Source organism: Oreochromis niloticus, linkage group LG14 (assembly GCF_001858045.2).
Source record: "Oreochromis niloticus isolate F11D_XX linkage group LG14, O_niloticus_UMD_NMBU, whole genome shotgun sequence".
Lineage (NCBI taxonomy): Eukaryota > Metazoa > Chordata > Actinopteri > Cichliformes > Cichlidae > Oreochromis > Oreochromis niloticus.
The window spans coordinates 11,590,190-11,610,190 of NC_031979.2; the positions used below are offsets into that span (position 1 = coordinate 11,590,190).

The following is a 20,001-nucleotide window of genomic DNA, read 5'->3' on the forward strand; positions in this document are numbered from 1 at the left end:
GATAGAGCTGCGTGTCATCTGCATAGCAGTGAAAATTTATGCTATGTCTTCTAATGATGCTGCCTAAGGGAAGCATGTATAATGTAAATAGAATTGGTCCTAGCACTGAACCCTGTGGAACACCATAATTGACCTTAGTGTCTGAAGAGGACTCTCCATTTACATGTACAAATTGGAGTCTATTAGATAGATATGATACAAACCACTGTAGTGCAGTACCTGTAATACCTACAGCATGTTCTAATCGCTCTAATAGGATATTATGGTCAACAGTATCGAACGCAGCACTGAGGTCTAGCAGGACAAGCACAGAGATGAGTCCACTGTCAGAGGCCATAAGAAGATCATTTGTAACCTTCACTAAAGCTGTTTCTGTGCTGTGATGAGCTCTGAAACCTGACTGAAACTCTTCAAATAAGCCATTCCTCTGCAGATGATCAGTTAGCTGTTTGACAACTACTCTTTCAAGGATTTTTGATATGAAAGGAAGGTTGGAGATTGGCCTATAATTAGCTAAGACAGCTGGGTCTAGAGATGGCTTTTTAAGTAAAGGTTTAACTACAGCCACCTTGAAGGCCTGTGGTACATAGCCGATTATTAGAGATAGGTTGATCATATTTAAGATTGAAGCATTAATTAATGGCAGGACTTCTTTGAGCAGTTTTGTAGGAATGGGGTCTAAAAGACACGTTGATGGTTTGGAGGAATTAATTATTGAAGTTAATTCAGAAAGATCAATTGGAGAAAAAGAGTCTAACTTAACATCGATGGTACTAAAAGTAGCTGTAGACGATATTACATCTGTGGGATGATTATTGGTAATTTTTTCTCTAATGATAAAAATTTTATTTGTGAAGAAGTTCATGAAGTCATTACTAGTTAACGTTAAAGGGATGGTTGGCTCAGTAGAGCTCTGACTTTTTGTCAGCCTGGCTACAGTGCTGAAGAGAAACCTGGGGTTGTTCTTATTTTCTTCAATCAGTGACGAATAGTAAGATGTTCTGGCTTTGCGGAGGGCTTTCTTATAAAGCAGCAAACTATTTCTCCAGGCTAAATGATGATCCTCTAGATTTGTGACACGCCATTTCCTCTCCAGCTTACGAGTTATCTGCTTTAGGCTACGTGTTTGAGAATTATACCACGGAGTCAGGGACTTTGGATTTGAGGCCTTAGTTTTCACAGGAGCTACAGTATCCAGAGTCATACGTAGTGAGGAGGTAAAATTATTAACAAGATAATCAACCTCTGTTGGAGTAGCGTTCAGATAGCTGCTCTGCTCTATGTTGGTACAGGGCATTGAAGATGATAACAGTGGGTGGATTATATTCTTAAACTTAGTTACAGCACTTTCAGAAAGACATCTACTTTGATAAAGTCTACTCTCCACTGCTGTGTAATCAATTATTGTAAATGTAAATGTTATCAGGAAATGATCAGACAGCAGAGGGTTTTCAGGAAACACTGTTAAATGTTCAGTTTCTATGCCATACGTTAAAACAAGATCTAGAGTGTGATTAAAGTGGTGGGTGGGTTCTTTTACATTTTGAGAGAAGCCAATTGAGTCTAATAACAGATTAAATGCGATGTTGAGGCTGTCATTTTTAGCATCTACATGGATGTTAAAATCACCCACAATAATTATTTTATCTGAGCTGAGCACTAAATCAGATAAAAAGTCTGAGAAATCAGAGAGAAACTCTGTGTAAGGCCCAGGTGGACGATAGATGATAACAAGTAAGACTGGTTTCTGAGTTTTACAGCTGGGGTGGACGAGGCTAAGCATCAGGCTTTCAAATGAATTAAAAGTCTGTCTTGGTCTTTCGTTAATTAATAGGCTGGTGTGAAAAATTGCTGCCACACCGCCCCCTCGGCCTGTGCTTCAAGATTTCTGGTAGTTAGAATGACTCGGGGGTGTTGATTCATTTAAACTAACATACTCATCCTGCTGCAACCAGGTTTCTGTAAGGCAGAGTAAATCGATTTGTTGATCAATTATTAAGTCATGTACTAACAGAGACTTGGAGGAGAGAGACCTAATATTTAATAATCCACATTTCACTGTTTTACTCTTTGGTTCAGATGTGGATACTGTATTGTTCTTTCTTTGTGATTTTTTATGTTTAAGTTGTTTATTGCTGGTTTTTGGTTTGTTTTTTGTCTTTTTGGGAGCTGACACAGTCTCAATGGAGATGGGTTTTTGGGGGGGGTAGCAGGAGGAGAGAAGCTGCAGAGAGGCGTGTAAGACTGCAACTCTGCTTCCTGGTCCCAACTCTGGATAGTCATATTTTGGGGGTTTTAATAAATTTGTCCATATTTCTAGAAATGAGAGCTGCTCCATCCAAAGTGGGATGGATGCCGTCTCTCCTAACAAGACCAGGTTTCCTCCAGAAGGTTTGCCAATTATCTATGAAGCCCACATCGTTTCTGGGACACCACTCAGACAGCCAGCAATTTAAGGAGAACATGCGGCTAAACATGTCACTCCTGGTCTGATTGGGGAGGGGACCAGAGAAAACTACAGAGTCCGACATTGTTTTTGCAAAGTTGCACACCGATTCAATATTGATTTTAGTGACCTCCGATTGGCGTAACCGGGTGTCATTACTGCCGACGTGAATTATGATCTTACTGTATTTACGTTTACCCTTAGCCAGCAGTTTTAAATTTCCTTCAATGTCGCCTGCTCTGGCCCCTGGAAGACAATTGACTATGGTTGCCGGTGTCTCTAGCTTCACATGTCTGAGAACAGAATCACCAATTACCAGAGTTTGACCCCCGGCGGGTGTGTCGCCGAGTGGGGAAAAACGGTTAGACACATGAACAGGTTGGTGGTGTACCTGGGGCTTCAGTTTAAGACTATGCTTCCTCCTCACCGTCACCCAGCCGCCCTCTTTCCCCAGCTGCTTGGGGTCTGCCGGGGAACAGCTAGCGGGGCCTACGCTATCTTCGGCTGCACCAGCTACAGGGGCCTGGCTAGCTACGGGTGAATGAAGGGTGCGAAGCTGAGTCTCCAATTCAGTAATCCTGGCCTCCAGAGCTGCAAATATGCTACATTTGTTACAGGTATCATTACTGCTAAAGGAGGCCGAGGAGTAACTAAACATCTGACACAATGAGTAGGAAAGTGCAGGAGGGACAGGTGAAGTAGCCATGGTGCTAACGAGTCGGCTACGAGCTAAGCTAAGCTAGCGACACAGTAAAGAGACAGTGAGTGAATACTTTGGCTATAAATTAGGTAGTGAGTACACAGGAAGGGTGATTCAGATGAAGCACGTTAAGATTATACTATGAAAAAGGGATGTATCAAAAGATTTAAATTAAATTGCTAAGCAGAAAAGCTACTCAGAAACACCACTGTGTTTGAGCAGGAACAGGAAGTGATACTCTACCACAAAGCGAGCGAACACCAAGTGACAGCGCCACCAAGAGTCAGGAGCAGAATCAAAAATCTTATTCAGTTCACGTTCTAGTGATACATATGGCCATATGTAAATAATGCAAGTGGTTTAACAAAAACAAGCACAAAACATTAAGTCTAATTTCTAATCATAGTTTTTACAGTGGATCTTAATCATGAATGCAATCTTTAAATCACAGTCAGCTTATTTTATCATCAAGGTGCATATTTCTATCAGAAATCATAAATAAACCATAAACTGTGGTAGATTATTTTTCCCAGTATTGCCCCTTTAACTGAATTACAGGAGCATTGCTTTGCACTGCATAGCAGTATCAGCGTAACGTATCAGCACAGTAAAAATATGCAGAGACATCTATACAGTGCCGCTCCAGCATCAAATGTAACAAGAAAATAAAAGTGATCTATGACCTTTAATATCAAAATGAACTTATATCATCATCTTATTTTAGTGCATTTAATATTCAACATGTAATACTAAAGCATTGTCAGCACACAAGCTGAGTGCTCAGAGTAGCTGAACTCCGTGAGAAACCCCGTGTGTTCTCCCACAGTGAAAACGTGGTTGGCTCCAGCTACTGCTATGAGCATTAGGCTAGTTAGCTTTTCAATTAGCCTGATTCGCCCAGTCCCAGTTTAGCTCACCAGCACGCATCTAATGTTCAACTCTCAAAGAGGATCTTGTCCGCTTCATCCGCACCCGTGCAGATCTACAACATTGAAATTGGACCATTATATTCCCCGTTAACTTCTTGTTAGCTTTTTGGCTTCAAGGTTAGCTTAACAGCTTCTGACTCACTGCGATGGTTCCAAAGTCCAAAATGTTCTGTTAAGGGTTCAGAAATTGAGGAGGAAGACCAAAAATAATGACCACTGATCCTGCCGGGTGCAATTAGACGACATTTTAATGAATACACGCGTGGAGTCCAACACTGTGCAGATTCAGTGTTGAACTGTCTTACAATAGTCAGAACAAAGACTTTATAGGGTTTCTGTTGCCAAGCAGACTCAATACAGCATACGTCAATCCAAAACCACAACCGTTCAGTCAACCCTTGACACAGTTTAAAGAACACCGTCTTCGGCTCGAACCCAGGTGCTTCCCCCAGCTTCGGTGTCGCTTATCTCTGGGACATCTGGTGTACTTCCTGGAACAGACTAACACGTACGCACCCCAACTTTGCAGTTATAGCAAAACACATCTTAACTTCTTACCTACTAACTGAGTCTACTAGTGTGGGTGTATGTGTATGTGTGTGTCAGCTTCTGCTGCCCTCTATTTCACCCTTCACTTCATCAGCTAAACCTTGTAACCTTTCCACCAGACAGAAGGCCAGCACGTACGCAACTGAAACTATGTGTGTGTATGTGTGTAATAATCTTGACTGATATATAAAATGTATAAAACAAATGTTTCAATCTAATACAACTACTTAAAGCTTAATCAAAGCTTAATCAAAAATATAAATGCATAATAAAATGACAAACCAACTCAGACTGCTTTCAGTTTCACTTCAGCAAGCCTTGCAGAAGTGTTTCCTGTCTCATTTTGGCACAGAGTATATTTCCTGTCCCTGCAGCTCAGTTTCTCACCCACTGAAGACTTCAGTGTAAGAATATAAAAACATTCAAAAGCCTTTAAAATTATAGATTCAACTCAACAGTTTAAAGTGGTTCTTACTGGACTTGTAATAAAAGCTTAATTGGGTGCCAATATGTTTAAACATCTAAATGCAATATCAATATTCATAATTAATGGAATAGTAATAATGATCATAAAAATATCCACAAAAATATCTTTCTCCTCCCAATAGTTCACAACAAATCAGGTCTGTTTTTCCAAGTTCCTTGCAGGTCTCCTGTATGGATATTTGCTCAATTCATCAAGTTTATAGTTGTTTTCTAGCCAGAGGCGGAGCCAGACATTTTATACACCCGGGGCTTAGCCCTAAAGGGTAGTATGCATGTGGGAAGGGGGGGGGTTAGAAATGACTGAAAGATTTATTAGGCTGTGTTTTGAGTTTTGTTCAAAAAAGAATGACTTCATATAGGATAGCATATAATTAAGCAGCAAGGCAGAACAAAATCAGGGCTGTATCAAGACACGAGGACTAAACCCCAATTCAACCAGACCCAGAACTGATCAGAACTACAACAGTTCAAAATCAGGACTACTTAGGACTTACCAAGACAGAACCAGAATCAAAACTAGATGATAGTAGCACTAAAAATCATCATAGACCTGCACTACATTTATTTTTTTAATTCTACCAAAGTACAATATTTAGATTCAGAAAAGTTTATATAATTGTTTAGCCTTGTTGTGCAAACAAGCCTGCATAACTTAATAAATATAGAATTTGAAAAATAACAAATGGTATCTAAAAAGATACTCTAGGTACTAGATACATGTTCTGATGAGTTTTGGCAAACAACCATTTGACTAACATGTCTGTCTCACCTGGCTCTTGTTCCATCTCTTTTCTGTCCTCATTCTTCTCTCCATCTCCCTCTCTGTTCCTCACTCTCCCTCTTTGTGCTGACAATCAAGCCAAACACCAACATCATCAAATATACAGTTGAAACCAGATATTTACATACTCATCAGATAAAAACACAAACACTTTTTTTAATGTAACACCAAATCAGACTAAATGTTTTTTTTTTAGATTGATAAATATAAAAAACATATTTGTTAAATTTAAATCCAAATCCAATTTATTTATATAGCACATTTAAAAACAAAAGGTTTGCCCAAAGTGCTGTACAAAAACAAAGTGTAAAACACAAGATAAAACCACTGACACTTACATAATACATAATAAAACACATAAACTATCAATATAAACACAACACATATACAAATATCAACTCACGCCAGTCTGAACGCTATCGAAAAAAGGTGTGTTTTCAAAAGCGTTTTAAAAACAGGAAACGAAGATGCCCGTCTAATATTTAAAGGCAGCGTATTCCAAAGTTTTGGGGCCATAATTGAAAAGGCTCGCTCTCCTCTGCATTTGAGCCTTGACTTTGGGACAACCAACAGCAGCTGATCAGCTGATCTGAGGGTCCGTGAAGGAATATAAGGGTGAAGTAACTCGGAAAGGTATGGGGGAGCGAGACCATTAAGGCATTTATAAACCAGTGTTAGGACTTTGAAATTAATTCTGTGATGAACAGGAAGCCAGTGAAGAGAAGACAGGATAGGTGTTACATGTTCATTCCTGTGGGTACCAGTTAAGAGGCGGGCAGCAGCATTTTGAACAAGCTGAAGACGAGCAAGAGACCCTTGGCTGACTCCAACATAAAGTGCATTGCAATAGTCAAGCCGTGTTGAAATAAAGGCATGTATTACCTTCTCCATGTCACGTCTCGACAAAATTGGCTTCAGCTTTGCTATTTGCCTCAGCTGGAAAAAGCTTTTTTGCAACACCGAATTAATATGTTTGTTCAATTTAAAATCTGAGTCCATAATGACTCCCAGGTTTGTCACATGCTGCTTTTTTTTTTTTTTTTAATTTGTTCATTTCAGGCACAACAATAAAGTTGAACATAAAGTGCACAAAAAACAAAAACAAACAACAAAATGTACCTGAAAAGGAGTGGGATGAAGAAAACTTATTAAATCCCACCCCTATATTCACTTATCAACAGAAACAATAAACTTCCCGCAGCTACGCCCAAGCAAAACAAATAGAACCTTCATAACTGAATACAGAATATATTAATTATAAATTGCGTTACCACAGGTAACAGGCAATAATAATTACAAGTAACAAACACACATACATATACATACATACATATATATCTACACACACATGTACATATATATACATACATACACACAAACTTTTTTTTTCTTTTTTTCTTTTTTTTTTTTCTTTTTCCCCCTTGGAATCCATACCAGCAATGGTAAGAGAACAGACATTTCAGAGCACACTAACACCATCATTGATTATACTGTGACCAGACCAACTGTTTGTAGAGAAATTTAAATCTATGAATATTTTTGCATTGTTTCAGTTGTAAACTCAGACTGTTCCAGATTTTCACACCACATACAGACACACAAAAACCTTTACGGGTTGTTCGAGTTCTGGGTAATTTGAATTGTCCAAAGCCTCTCACATTATAAGCCCTTTCTCGAATTTCAAATATAGATTGTAAATTTGCAGGTAGAAGTTTATTAAAGGCTTTGTATAAGATTATGGATGTATTGTAATTAACCAGATCCTGGAATTTAAGTAACTTTGCCTGAAGAAAGAGTTTGTGAGTATGATCTAGATAACCAGCCTTGTGAATAATACGCAGTGCTCGTTTCTGTACTGTGACTAATGGATTAGTTGTGTTTTTATATGTGTTTCCCCACACTTCCACACAATATGTAAAATATGGAAGAACCAGAGTACAGTACAGAGTACGAAGTGCATCTTTATCAAGGTATGGTTTCACTTTATTCAAAACTGCGAGGCTTCTGGAAATTTTGGTTTTTATGTGTCTGACGTGGGGTTTCCATGAAATTTTGTTATCAATTATGACTCCCAAAAATTTGTTTTCACTCACATTATCAATGGGTACACCTTCTATAGTAATTGGTAATTCTATATTATATTTTAAATTACCAAAAAACATTGCCTTAGTTTTATTTATATTTAATGATAATTTATTTATATCCATCCATTTTTTAATTAATTTTAGCTCCCTGTTTACGGTCATTACAAGATCGGTATAATCATCGCTACTGAAAAATATGTTAGTATCATCTGCGAACAGTATGAGTTTAAGTACTTGAGAAACATCAAAAATATCATTTATGTAAACATTGAAAAGTTTTGGTCCCAACACTGACCCTTGGGGAACACCACATGTAATACCAAGTTTCTCTGAATGGTAATGCCCTATACTAACATATTGTTCCCGACCCGTTAGGTAACTTTTTAACCAGTTTCCAGCTTTCCCTCGAACATACGACATAAGACCCTAGCCAACCACAATTTACGAGCGGGTTGCATGAAATATTATTAGGTCTAAATACATTCACCTCCGTTTTACTCTCATTGAAACTCAAAAAGTTCAGAGCCATTCAAGCTTTGACATCTTCGAGGCAGTTTAAAAGGATTTGGATGGAGCCCGGGCCATTTGGTGCTAAAAGCAAATAAATTTGGCAGTCGTCTGCGTAACAGTGAAAGGATATTTCATGTTTTCTATAAATAGACCCCAAAGGGAGCAGGTATAATGAAAAAAGAAGAGGGCCAAGGATTGAGCCCTGGGGCACCCCACAAGAAAGAGTAAAGTAAGAGTAAAGAGAGAAATTGTCTGTATTTCTTAATTGCAAATGGCACCCAAATTGTATTCCAAATTGAGCCACACTTATGGAGGTCCGCAATTCTTTTCCTGGTGTTTTGGTTGATATCTCTTGATTTTCCTAGTCAAAGAAACAGGCTCTGTGTTTTGGAGGTGCCTTATATGCATCCATAGGTGTGCCACAAATTTACTCAAATGAACTCTACTAACCTATCAGAAGCTTCGTAAGCTCAGAATGGAATCGTCTGGAATTTTCTTGTTAATCAACAATAAACTTACTGTATATGTACTCCAAAATTTGATGAAAGTGATAAAAAATAGACAGCTCTCTCTCTCTTTATTCTAACATTTAACAGTAAAAAAAAAGGTTTTTATGTTTTTTCCCTAAAGTGTATGTAAATATCTGGTTTTAACAGTGAATATACTGCTGTGTATTGAAATTCCTCTTGTTTTGCATAGAAATATACTGAACAACATACAAAGCATAATATATAAAATAACATCTACCTGAGTTTTTTCTTTGAAAGAAGCCCCTTATGTCCATTGTTGTGTTCATCAGTACATAACTGAAACCAATTTAGAGTGCTTTGTTTAGCCGTGGAGGGTAACAACTGAAAATATGAAATAAACACACATGTAAGCTAAGACTCTCTGAAAAAAATACAGCATTGTTGTTCGGCTTTTCATTTCGCCATTTGTTGATACACTCGAAGAGCAAGTAATGTAATATGGGTCAAGTGATCAGTTTGATATCAGTCTTTTGTGATACACCGTCATATTTACATTATTTGTACAGTACCAATGATTTGCTTTGGTACCTGGTCAAAGTTAAGCTCTCCTCTGTCATTCGCCCCCAGTTCAAGCTCACTGCTGTAATATATCATAATAATCTGACAATAACTATAATATTGTCCCTATTATATTTACATTGCAAAAATGTGAGATTACTTTAGTCTCATAAACAACATAAGCTAATTGTTATTTACTAACTAATCTTGAAATTAGTGTTCAGTACAGAAATGAAGCCCAATAATCATGTTTTTACAGTCCTGTGGTCTCAGCCTCAGATACTCAACTAATCAAAGTGATGTCATAAAAAAAATGAATGAATAAAACAACAGTTTTTCTCCTTCATTTCTGTCAAAAAATGCTGTATGAAGCGTTTCTCGCGGTTAGTACCATGGTTGCTAGGCAACCTGAGCAGCGCGACAAAGGCCAGACCGTCCCATTTCACAAGCCTCTCACTGCCGCACTTCTCGTACTTCGTAGTACCCGCCGTACGTAGTCCACGAAGTGCGCGTACTACTAAGCGTGCGGTCGCTGGATTGGTACACAGCCACTGTGTCTGAGCACATGCCACGGTACAGAGCAGGAGAAGGCGGGGCTTGTTCCTTCTTAACCAGTAGGGGTCTCAAATTTACTCTTTGGGGTTTTATTCCTATATTTATATTATTTATCTTTTATTATTGATTTACTTTAGCTCAACTCAGTGATTAACAGAGTAATGATGAATCACAATTAACAATAACAATGTTGTAGTGCATTACTGAGTCATGTAAAATTCACTGGGTTACAGAACCATCTTGTTAATACATTTTGCTTTCCTGATATGTTTGTTCTGTGACCAGATGCAGTCCCAGCTACAGGAACTGGTACTCTGATCATTCAGCTGGAAGATGTCAATGACAATGCTCCCATCATTGAACAGCGTGAAATCAAGGTGTCATAATTCCCACCAGCTCAACAGCTGTTTTATGTCTAACATGTATAATAGTGGTTCAGGATGGGTGTGTTTGTAAAATGTACTGACTGTAGGATGCCATCAATTAAAAAGTTGAACCAAGCCCCATGTGTGCAGTCATGTGATACAGCATATCAGCATAAAGAAAATCTCCAAAGGTTGATTCTGTTCATCTGGACGTAGCGTTTTGTGGGAGAAATGTTTCGTCACTCATTCAAGTGACTTCTTCAGTCTCAGTTGACTACAGATTTCCCCAATCTTATAAACAGTACATTGCATAATGACTGAAACCAGCCCAGTGAAGGAACAATGGGCTGGGAGGTCAGTTCCTTAATCTTAATTATGCAAATTCTTATGACATTGATCAACAACCACTGACCAAAACCCACTGATCGAAGAGCTACCTCGTCAGGCCAGGACTCTGCAGTCTATCTACACCTACAGGCCAGTGGACACTCTTTCAGTGATGACGATGTACACATCCTGGACAGGGAGGAACGCTGGTTTGAGCGCGGAGTCAAGGAGGCCATTTACGTGAAAAGGGAAAGACCATCTCTGAATCGAGGAGGTGGCCTAAGGGTACATCTTTCGCCATCTTACAATGCTGTGATTGCAGCCATTCCCCAACTCTCTGTGAATGGTACTCATGGCCATTGATCAGTGGGCTTTGATCAGTGGGGTTTGGTACTGATCAGTGGGTTTTGGTACAATTTACTGTTTATAAGATTGGGGAAACCAGCAGTCAGCTGAGATTGAAGAAGTCACTTGGATGAGTGACGAAACGTTTCTCCCACAAAACGCTACGTCCAGATGAACAGAATCAACCTTCGGAGATTTACTTACCTGGATGATTGAGCATGCATCAAAGCATAAAGAAAAGCTTCACTGTGACTTTGTGTTTCCTAAGGTGTGCAACAAGGATCCAGCTCCTCAGCTGCTGTCAGTAACAGATAAAGATGGACCAAAACATGGACCTCCGTACTCGGTGTCTTTACAGGGCATGTCAAAGACACACTGGACCGCTAGGATGAATGACTCCAGTATGTACACTGCTGACATGTGACAAGTATAAACTGATGCTGTCCAATCAGATGGCCAGATTTTTTAATATTTTGAAATAGAAACTTCAAATATTTCATCACTTGTGTTGAGATAAAATATTTCCTGTGAATATCTGGTTTGTAAATATCAGGATTGCCTTTTCCCAAAGATTAAAGTTTACATCACACCTGATTCAGTTTTCAACACTAAGATTAAAGTGATTGTTGCTCATGTCAGGACAGTAATTACGGCTAGAGAAGACTTCAGGCTGTTTTGCTTGTTTTAGGAACAGGCATCATCCTGAATTTAGCCACTGAGCTCCCCAGTGGAGATGACAGTGTTATAATGAGAGTGGCAGACAAATATGGCCTGGAGCAGGACAGCATCATCAAAGCTGAAGTTTGCGACTGCAGGGGAGAAGAAACAACGTGCTTCGGCCATGCTAGTAACATGCCCCTTATTCGGGGAATACTTGGAGGCAGTCTACTGCTCGGTGAGTTGTGAATTGATATACAACTTGTAGCCTCTGTTTTCTTTCCCAGCTAAGTGGATTTGGTTGGTTGTTGTGTGCTAAACTTTGTGCTCTGTGTTCAGTGCTGGTCCTGGTTGTGCTGTTTGTAAGTCTGAGGAAAGAGGAGCAGAAGGAGCCAACATCTAAAGACAATATCTTCTACTATAACAGAGAGCAAAGCAGAGAGGATGATCAGGTAAATGGACGCCAGTTCTGATTACACATTTAGTTACAGTAATCAAAGCTGCACACTCAAATCTCAGGACCAGAATACCTTGGAAGTGATTATGTCAGTGTTTATTGGAGTGTGTTATCTTTTAGTGACAGAAAAGCAATAGTAATATAAAAACAGATAAACATAATAATCTGTCAGGACTATGATCTGAGTGTTTTCCACCATGGTCTGGACAATCGGCCTGAGGTTGTGGGACTCTCGAGGCAGCTGATAAGTACTGACAGGCAGAGTTGGCAAAAGTACAGACATTCTGTACTTAAGTAGAAGTACAAGGCTACTGTTAAAAAATGCTCCAGTAAAAGTTGAAGTACTGATTCAACTTCTTTACTCAAGTAAAAGTAAAACGGTACAAGCGCTGAAGTATACTGAAAGTAAGAAAGTCAAAAGTAGTTCTTTGGAGGACATTTCTATTTTTTGTGGAAAGCTAACTGAACCTTGTGCTATACTAACTTAATAATAATAATATCACTAAACAGGAATACAAACTTTTCTTTATTTTTTCATTCTATTTATACTCAGCTTGAATCTGAAGAAAAAGAAGGAAAATAAAAATATATCTCTGTTTTCTGTTGCAGACATTGTAGACTTTGTCTCTAAACAGGAAAATGTGTACAGTCGGGGGTTAAAGTGAGATTCAGCAGGTGGGGAACCCTAAAACTGGTTGTAATGGCTCAGCGTGAGGAAAAGAATCATAACTCACAATAATTTTTATTGAGACCTTCAGCAGATTTTCTTAGTGTACAGGCTGTGATCAGCTAACCTGTTGCTCTTAGTGGATGTACACAACTTAATTCAACCAGATGTCAGCAGATGTTTCATGAGTTGTCCTGGTCAGTCAATGGATCTAAGAATCATCAGCAAAAATCCATATGAATCTCTGCAACACTTGATGTAACCTTACCCTCACCATGAAACCACAGCCACTGTGCATCAATCATACACTGTTATTTACTGTAAATCCATCAGAGTGCAGTAAACTAACCTGTTTATCCTGCACTAACCTGCAGAGGACAGTCTTTAAATAACACAGTTATTCTACCTCAGTTTGATTTGCAGAACGTTTGACAATATGAAAAAACATAATGTCACATGTGCAGACCCAAACTATGAGGACCTACATATAAGAGTTTATCAGATCCCACTGAGCACTCCTTATTTTTACATCTAACCTCTCTTCTTCCTCTCCTGTCCTCCTTCTTATCTTTCTCCATCTCTGAGGGAAAGTTGAGGCACCTTCATACGTTATACATACGTTTACCAGAAACTCTGAAAATCATCTGAAATGATGGAGTAGTGAGTTTGTATATTACATTGGTGTAACTGTAGTCACCTGGGACAATAATGTTGGGAAGACTTGGGGCCAAAAAAGATAACAGATCAACCCACTGGCGAGAGGTGGTAAGTATATACATACGTTTACCAGAAACTCTGGTAAACGTATGTATATACAGTTGCACCAATGTAATATACAAACTCACTGCTCCATCATTTCAGATGATTTTCAAAGTGAATTCTGTTTCAGAGAAAAGACACGGGCAGACTACGCTAACAGGATGTGATGTTACAAACACTAATCAAATATTAATGTGTAATATTTGTTCAAGACATATTTCTTTGTTATGGAAGAAAAATAAAATTATCATGAACAATAGGAGTGATGATTTCTAGAATTTTGGGTGTTTTTATTTGACTTACGTAAGCTGAAAATAAATACACAATGGCATTTCGTTTAGTTTAATTTTTTGAAGTAAGACACAAGAACAGAAAACATTAAACGTTACAAATGTATTGTGCACGAAATGGAAATTTAAATGTGGGAATAGAGCCAGTGACTGGTGGTGCTAGTGGGCTTCGTTTAAAATGATGCTGAAGTTAGTCTTCTAACTGAAGCCAGTCTCTTCTGCACAATTTGGGCTCTGAGCTTTTTGGGAGTTGGGCTGTTGTTTCTTTTTCCAGGCTATGTACGATAACTGAAACATACTTTGTAAAATTTCAAAAAATTATGTGATCCCTCAGAACCTGAAGGCAGCAGACGTTGACTGCAGTGGAGAACAGGACTACGAGCACCTCAGAGAGTGAGGTCCCCGTTTCAAGAAACTGGCCAACATGTATGGACGAGGAGGAGATGACAATATGCTGTAATCATACCACATGGCATGGCTGCATATTTAATTTGTGAAAGCAACTTTCAGCTACATGTTAGTGGCTTCGTTTTGGTTTTCGTCTGCACTGTGTTTTGCCTTATCACTGCAATCCCATTAGCAGTTACCAGGTAATACTCAGAAGTTTGATTTTGAAATCCCGGTTTTGAATGCGTTAAGATCTCTTTTACATCCCTGTTTGACCCTTGACCTGAAGGCTAACGACATAAATGCTTTGTTAGTTTTCTGCTAGTTTTCTGAATGGGTGGTGGAGCCACAGTGCGCACATTTGAATCTCCTCTAAGTTACTCGGCCACACTTGAAACACCCTGAAGCTCGTCAGTCACACTGAAAATATGTTTTTTATATTAGCAAAGATGTTTTGCTTTGTTCTATAGCGTTTTTACTACTGTTCTCTATTTGTTTAAAAAGTAAAATTTAAAATCATCAGGATGAATTCCAGGTAGCTTGCCAGTGCCACATCACACTTTGACAATGTGCTTAACGAGTTATGATTAAATGCTTTTTAAAATTTGATCTGTTCAATAGATGTCTTTATTACGATACTTTGCAAAAATGAAATCTTTAAAATACTTTAATATAAATGCTTTGTGAAATCAGTTTCTTTATAAAATTGTCTTAATACAAAAGTGGATTTGTGTGGTATAGAAGTAGTTACATGAATACAGGCTTTAAGTGGAAACTCCCAACTTTAATTTTAGTGGCTGAAGATTGAGAAAGTACAGCACTTTTATACACTTTCATGCAGGTAGAAAATATTTGTTCAGAATAACATATCTTTTTATTCTTTAGAAAGACTCCTGTGAGCTTGAATATGAAAGATTTTCTTCTTTGTGAAGACCTTTGCTGCAGCTGTCTTCAGCTTCTGATCTTTCTGCCTTTAATTATGTCTTCAACAGAAATGTAGTTCAGATTGAAATCAGGTTCTCCTGGCTTACTTTCACATCATGTTTTCACATCATACATCTATCTGACTTGCCATCCAATCAATTTTGCATTCAGGAAGTTCAGCTCTATACATTTCTGAATTCATACAGCTGCTTCTTGATGCTCAATCATCCAGGCAAGTAAATCTCCAAAAGAGGATTCTGTTCATCTGGACGTAGTGTTTTCAGTGGGAGAAATGTTTCCTAACTCTGACTGCAGGTTTCCCCAACCTTATAAACAGTACATTAGCATAATGACTGAAACTAGTACAAGAAAGCCTATAGTTAGCTACATGTTTGTGGCTTTTAACATGCAAACTGAACAATATAAATTTGTGTGCACGGAAGCCACAAAATTTACAAATACACATAGTTGCAAAAAGTTCAATGACCAATTACCTTTCCTAAATGACATGTGCAATGCAAAAAAAAAAAAAAGAAAGAAAGAAAAATAAGAGTATTGTCAATAGGGACCAATTCCCAGTTTTTACATGATCAAAATTATTAACAAAAGGCTTCAATAAACAGAAAATGTGTGCTGACAAAAGACAAGAGAGCAGTGCACAAAAATGAAAAGATATTTGAGCTCGACGCTTTAATGGGTTTAACATGACTAAGTCAGCACTCCGCACCGTACAGGTAGTACAAGCACACCTGAAAACACTGACCAGCTAACAGCTTTAAGCATTTGGGCGCAACCTCGGTAGTTCACCGATTCACCTGTTGCAAACGTCCAACTTTCTATCAAGTCTCATAAATCCATCGGCAACTATTACCTAACTAGTCTTTTGAGTCTCCACATTCATAGATATTGAGATTTTGTCTTAGCATTTGAATGAAAATAACCTGGCAGGGTAGCTTAAAAGTCAAAACAAACAGTAATAAGAACGCATTTCTGACTTCTCTCGAATAAGTGAAAAAACACTTACCTTCAGACTGATTAGCTGGTGTCCAACTTTAATGTTTCCCATGTCAGTCCGTTTTAGGGAAAAAGTGTTAAGTTTAGTTGTTTCATTTACTTTTGAGATACTCCCTCATGGACGAGAAATTTGGAGTCTAGCAGAGTTGTCACGAATAGCATAAGATCTTCAGATATAATCCAATCAACCGTGCATTTAACCTGACTGAACTCCATCCAGTTACCTCTGACTACTTCTAAGTTGCACATGTTAACGGTCCGTAAATTGTCTCTGTTGTTCTTCCACCATCACTCTGTGCTGCAGCGAACTGGATCTGTGGCACAGAATAGTTGATGGCCATGTTGTTCTCCTGCTTTGCAGCTTTGTTTGAGTTTGAATTGCGTCTTAAACGTGCAAAACTAAGAAAAGCAGATCAATGTTTTCTTCTTCTTGTTATTTAATGGTGGTTGGCAACCAGCGAAAGGAGCATTAGCCGCCTCGATCAATATCTTCTATCCGCCATTGTTGTTTTGAAAGTGTGCGCCGTACGTCAGGTAAAGGTCTCGACTATTGCTCTCCCATTGAGTTGTGTAACCAGTGCCACACACACCTGTCGCATAACATGCTTTAAAAACGTAACATTCGCTTTAAAAACACAACCCAACGCGCTAAACATGAACAAACAAAAACACCCGTGTTACATTATCATGTATATCCAGGACATCTCTTCTGAACCAAGATGAAGTGGTGCTACAAGGAGAGTGCATTTTATAGCAGTCTGGCCTGCCACAAAATGCACCGCTAAAAATACAGTTTCTGCTTGTCCCAGAATTTATTAAATTTGAGAGTGAAGTTGTAGGACTGATGCTGGTTAGTGGTGTAGGTTTCATGGATGTGACACCTGAACGTGTGTAAAATGACCACCAGAGCATATTCCGAGACTTCTGGTTAGTTCACTGTAGTTGGGCAGAGGTGTCTTAAAAGTAGCACCTTATACAGAAAAAATGAAGTTCCAGTATAAAAAAGAATAAGAAGAGAAAAAAGCTACACCCTGCTAAATGAAGTAACTTTTAAACATTACTCTAAATGTAACATATAGAAAGGAAATCAGTCTAAGTATACGTTACCTACATTGGCCCCCGTTTTAGTATATAGAAGTATACTTGAAATGAACTTTTAGATGTACTTTTTGTTCACTATAACTGTACTAGCCTAATGTCCTTTCCAGTCTATAAGAGTATACTTAAAATATACTCTACTCTAACACAATACTAAACTTACAAGTATACTATTGATTTACTTTTTTAGTTTATATTTGGCTTACTTCTGGTTGAAACATAGTAATTAAAATCCAGTTGAAACATATTTTTCACATGTAACAAATCACTCCATTCCCCAGACAGTCAGATAGTAGTTCCAACTATCAGAAGGCTTCCTTTGCAGAGAACTACACTCATAGTTCACGTACCAGAATTATATTGCAAACAGGTGAGAAAATGATTTGACAGTTGAGGTTTATTAACTATTAACCCTTTTCACTCACGATTTAAACATTTTTTTTTTTATCCCACTTACTCTGTTCAGAAGGTAAAAGACATTACACAAGAATTTGTGACAAATTCTTGTTTAAAACATCATTTATTTGTTTCATAGTTGTTTTAATTTTACAGTTAAAGCACTGCAATGCTTGCTGGGTATTTCGTTGTACTTCTTAGTATACTTCAGTTATACTTCAAATACTTCAAATAGTGTAGCTGCAACTTACTCCTTAAGTTAAAAATGATGCTGTATATTGTAGTTTACATGTGATACTACTCTCACAATGAATTGAATTTTATGGTAATACACTCTGAATGAGGATTTAGGTAATTACTCTTAGATCTACAGTAGAAAACAACAGAAATCCCGATGGTGTAATAGTATAATCTCAGTAACATCACCAATTGTTACATTTGCTGTATTTTACAGCTGTTTCCATGAGTACGGTGAGTTACTGTAAAAATAATGTGATCTCATGGAATTTTCCCACAATTACTTGCAAATTACAGTACTAAACTGCAAACATCCTTTAGAGTTTTTTACTGTTGATTTTGCAGTACTAAGCTATGGAAATTACTGCAAAGGCTAACAGTGTGCATTTCCACCCTCATGCTTAGATGCCTCTTTTGAGGTCTGGACACAGAAAAGTATACTTAATCTCAAAGACTTGTATATTAACAGGCAATTTCTGTCATTTGCCCAGTTGCAGAACAAGTTCTCTCTCCCTGCGTCACATTTTTATCATTATTTACAGATAAGAAACTATGTTCGTCAGAGTATCCTCAACTTTCCATCTCTTCCGGAAGAGGGGTCAATTTTTACGCTCCTTCTGAGTTCCCAGGATTCTAAAAAAGTTGGTTTCTGGTTTTGTGAACGCTTTTTCAGAGTATTTGAATTGTAAATCTGACTTTTTGAAGACGGCATGGGAGAAGGAACTGGGTTTGCAAATTGGAGATGAGGTGTGTGAGAGGAGTGTGTGTAGGATCCATTCTTGTTCTATAAATTCAAGGCATCAGTTAATTCAATTCAAAGTGCTTCGCAGTCTTCATTACTCAAAAACTAAATTTTACAGGATTTTTCCTTCTATTAGTCCTACATGTGATCGGTGTAAACTTGGAGAAAGCTCTCTTACTCATTTATTTTGGACTTGTCCCAAATTGTACAACTATTGGCTGGACATCTTTAAATGTTTTTCTGATATGTACAGCTGCACATTAGAGGCGGACCCAATAACTGCATTGTTTGGGTCTTCCTCTTCACTTTTACACCTCAGCTCTGCTGCACAAACTACAGTTTTGTTCAGAATGGTAATTGCTAAGAAAATTATTTTGACTCTCTGGAAGTCTGACACTGTGCCTTAATTCAAAATGTGGCTAACAGAACTGACTGCTTTACTGCACATGGAGAGGACCTTTTAGGACCTTTTTTAGATCATGTATTGAAACAAAGTTTGCAGCGTTTTACTTCTGTTTATTGCCAGTGTTGAAGTAGTATTTTTGTTGCTGCAGTGTAACCTTTTGCCTTATTTGTGTGTTTCTGCCCTTGCTGTTGTGTTGTCTGTTTGTGTTTTTTCCTTTATATCACAAATCTTAATAAACTTATTTTTAAAAAGTTTATGTTTTATGAATAGCTTTTTTTGCAGTAGCGCCATCCGTAGCTATTGCATTAGTTATATGCAGATTTGCTTTTCGCAAACGCAGCCATCATTGTTTCTTTCACATCTATGCCTCGGGGTGTGTCTTTTAATGGCACAATATCAATGAGTTCCTCTTTGATCATACAATCGTTTGACACAGACCGTGCAAATACTGCCAACTGAGGCTTGTCTTGTGTGTCACAACTCTCATCCAATGCGACATTAAAATAAGCACATGCTTGAAGGTCAGAGTGAGCTGTTAGATTTGTATTGTGATTGTCATTTATGCTTAGAAATATTTACTCATATATGCTTAGAAGTATATAATCATTTGTAGATTGAAAGAATGTCTCATCCTAGGAGGTCTGTAACAACTCTGTGTAGCATGAAGAGGGGAGTGCGTTCACTCCTCTTCAGAGTGTTCTGGCATAGATCACACACCTCCTAGGAGAGGTCGTATCTTCTCTTGCTGATATATGGTATAGCAAACATACGTATATCTGTTTTAGGCTAAGAGCCTTTTGTTCAGATGTACCGCTAGACTCCTGGCACCAGCTTTGGGGAGTCTTCCTGGGGTTACATCTTG

General features: G+C 38.2%; 1 protein-coding gene across 1 annotated transcript in view; it reads left to right on the forward strand.

The window, feature by feature from the left end:
* LOC100706561 (cadherin-1) overlaps positions 1-14,929 on the forward strand; it is a 69,462-nt gene extending 54,533 nt beyond the window's left edge. The window contains exons 13-17 of the mRNA XM_025898518.1: positions 10,354-10,445; positions 11,374-11,506; positions 11,794-12,000; positions 12,102-12,214; positions 14,270-14,929. Coding sequence (XP_025754303.1) covers positions 10,354-10,445; positions 11,374-11,506; positions 11,794-12,000; positions 12,102-12,214; positions 14,270-14,332 — 608 coding nt within the window. The 3' untranslated portion in view covers positions 14,333-14,929. The remainder of the gene's footprint in view (positions 1-10,353; positions 10,446-11,373; positions 11,507-11,793; positions 12,001-12,101; positions 12,215-14,269) is intronic.
* Positions 14,930-20,001: the final 5,072 nt, after the last annotated feature.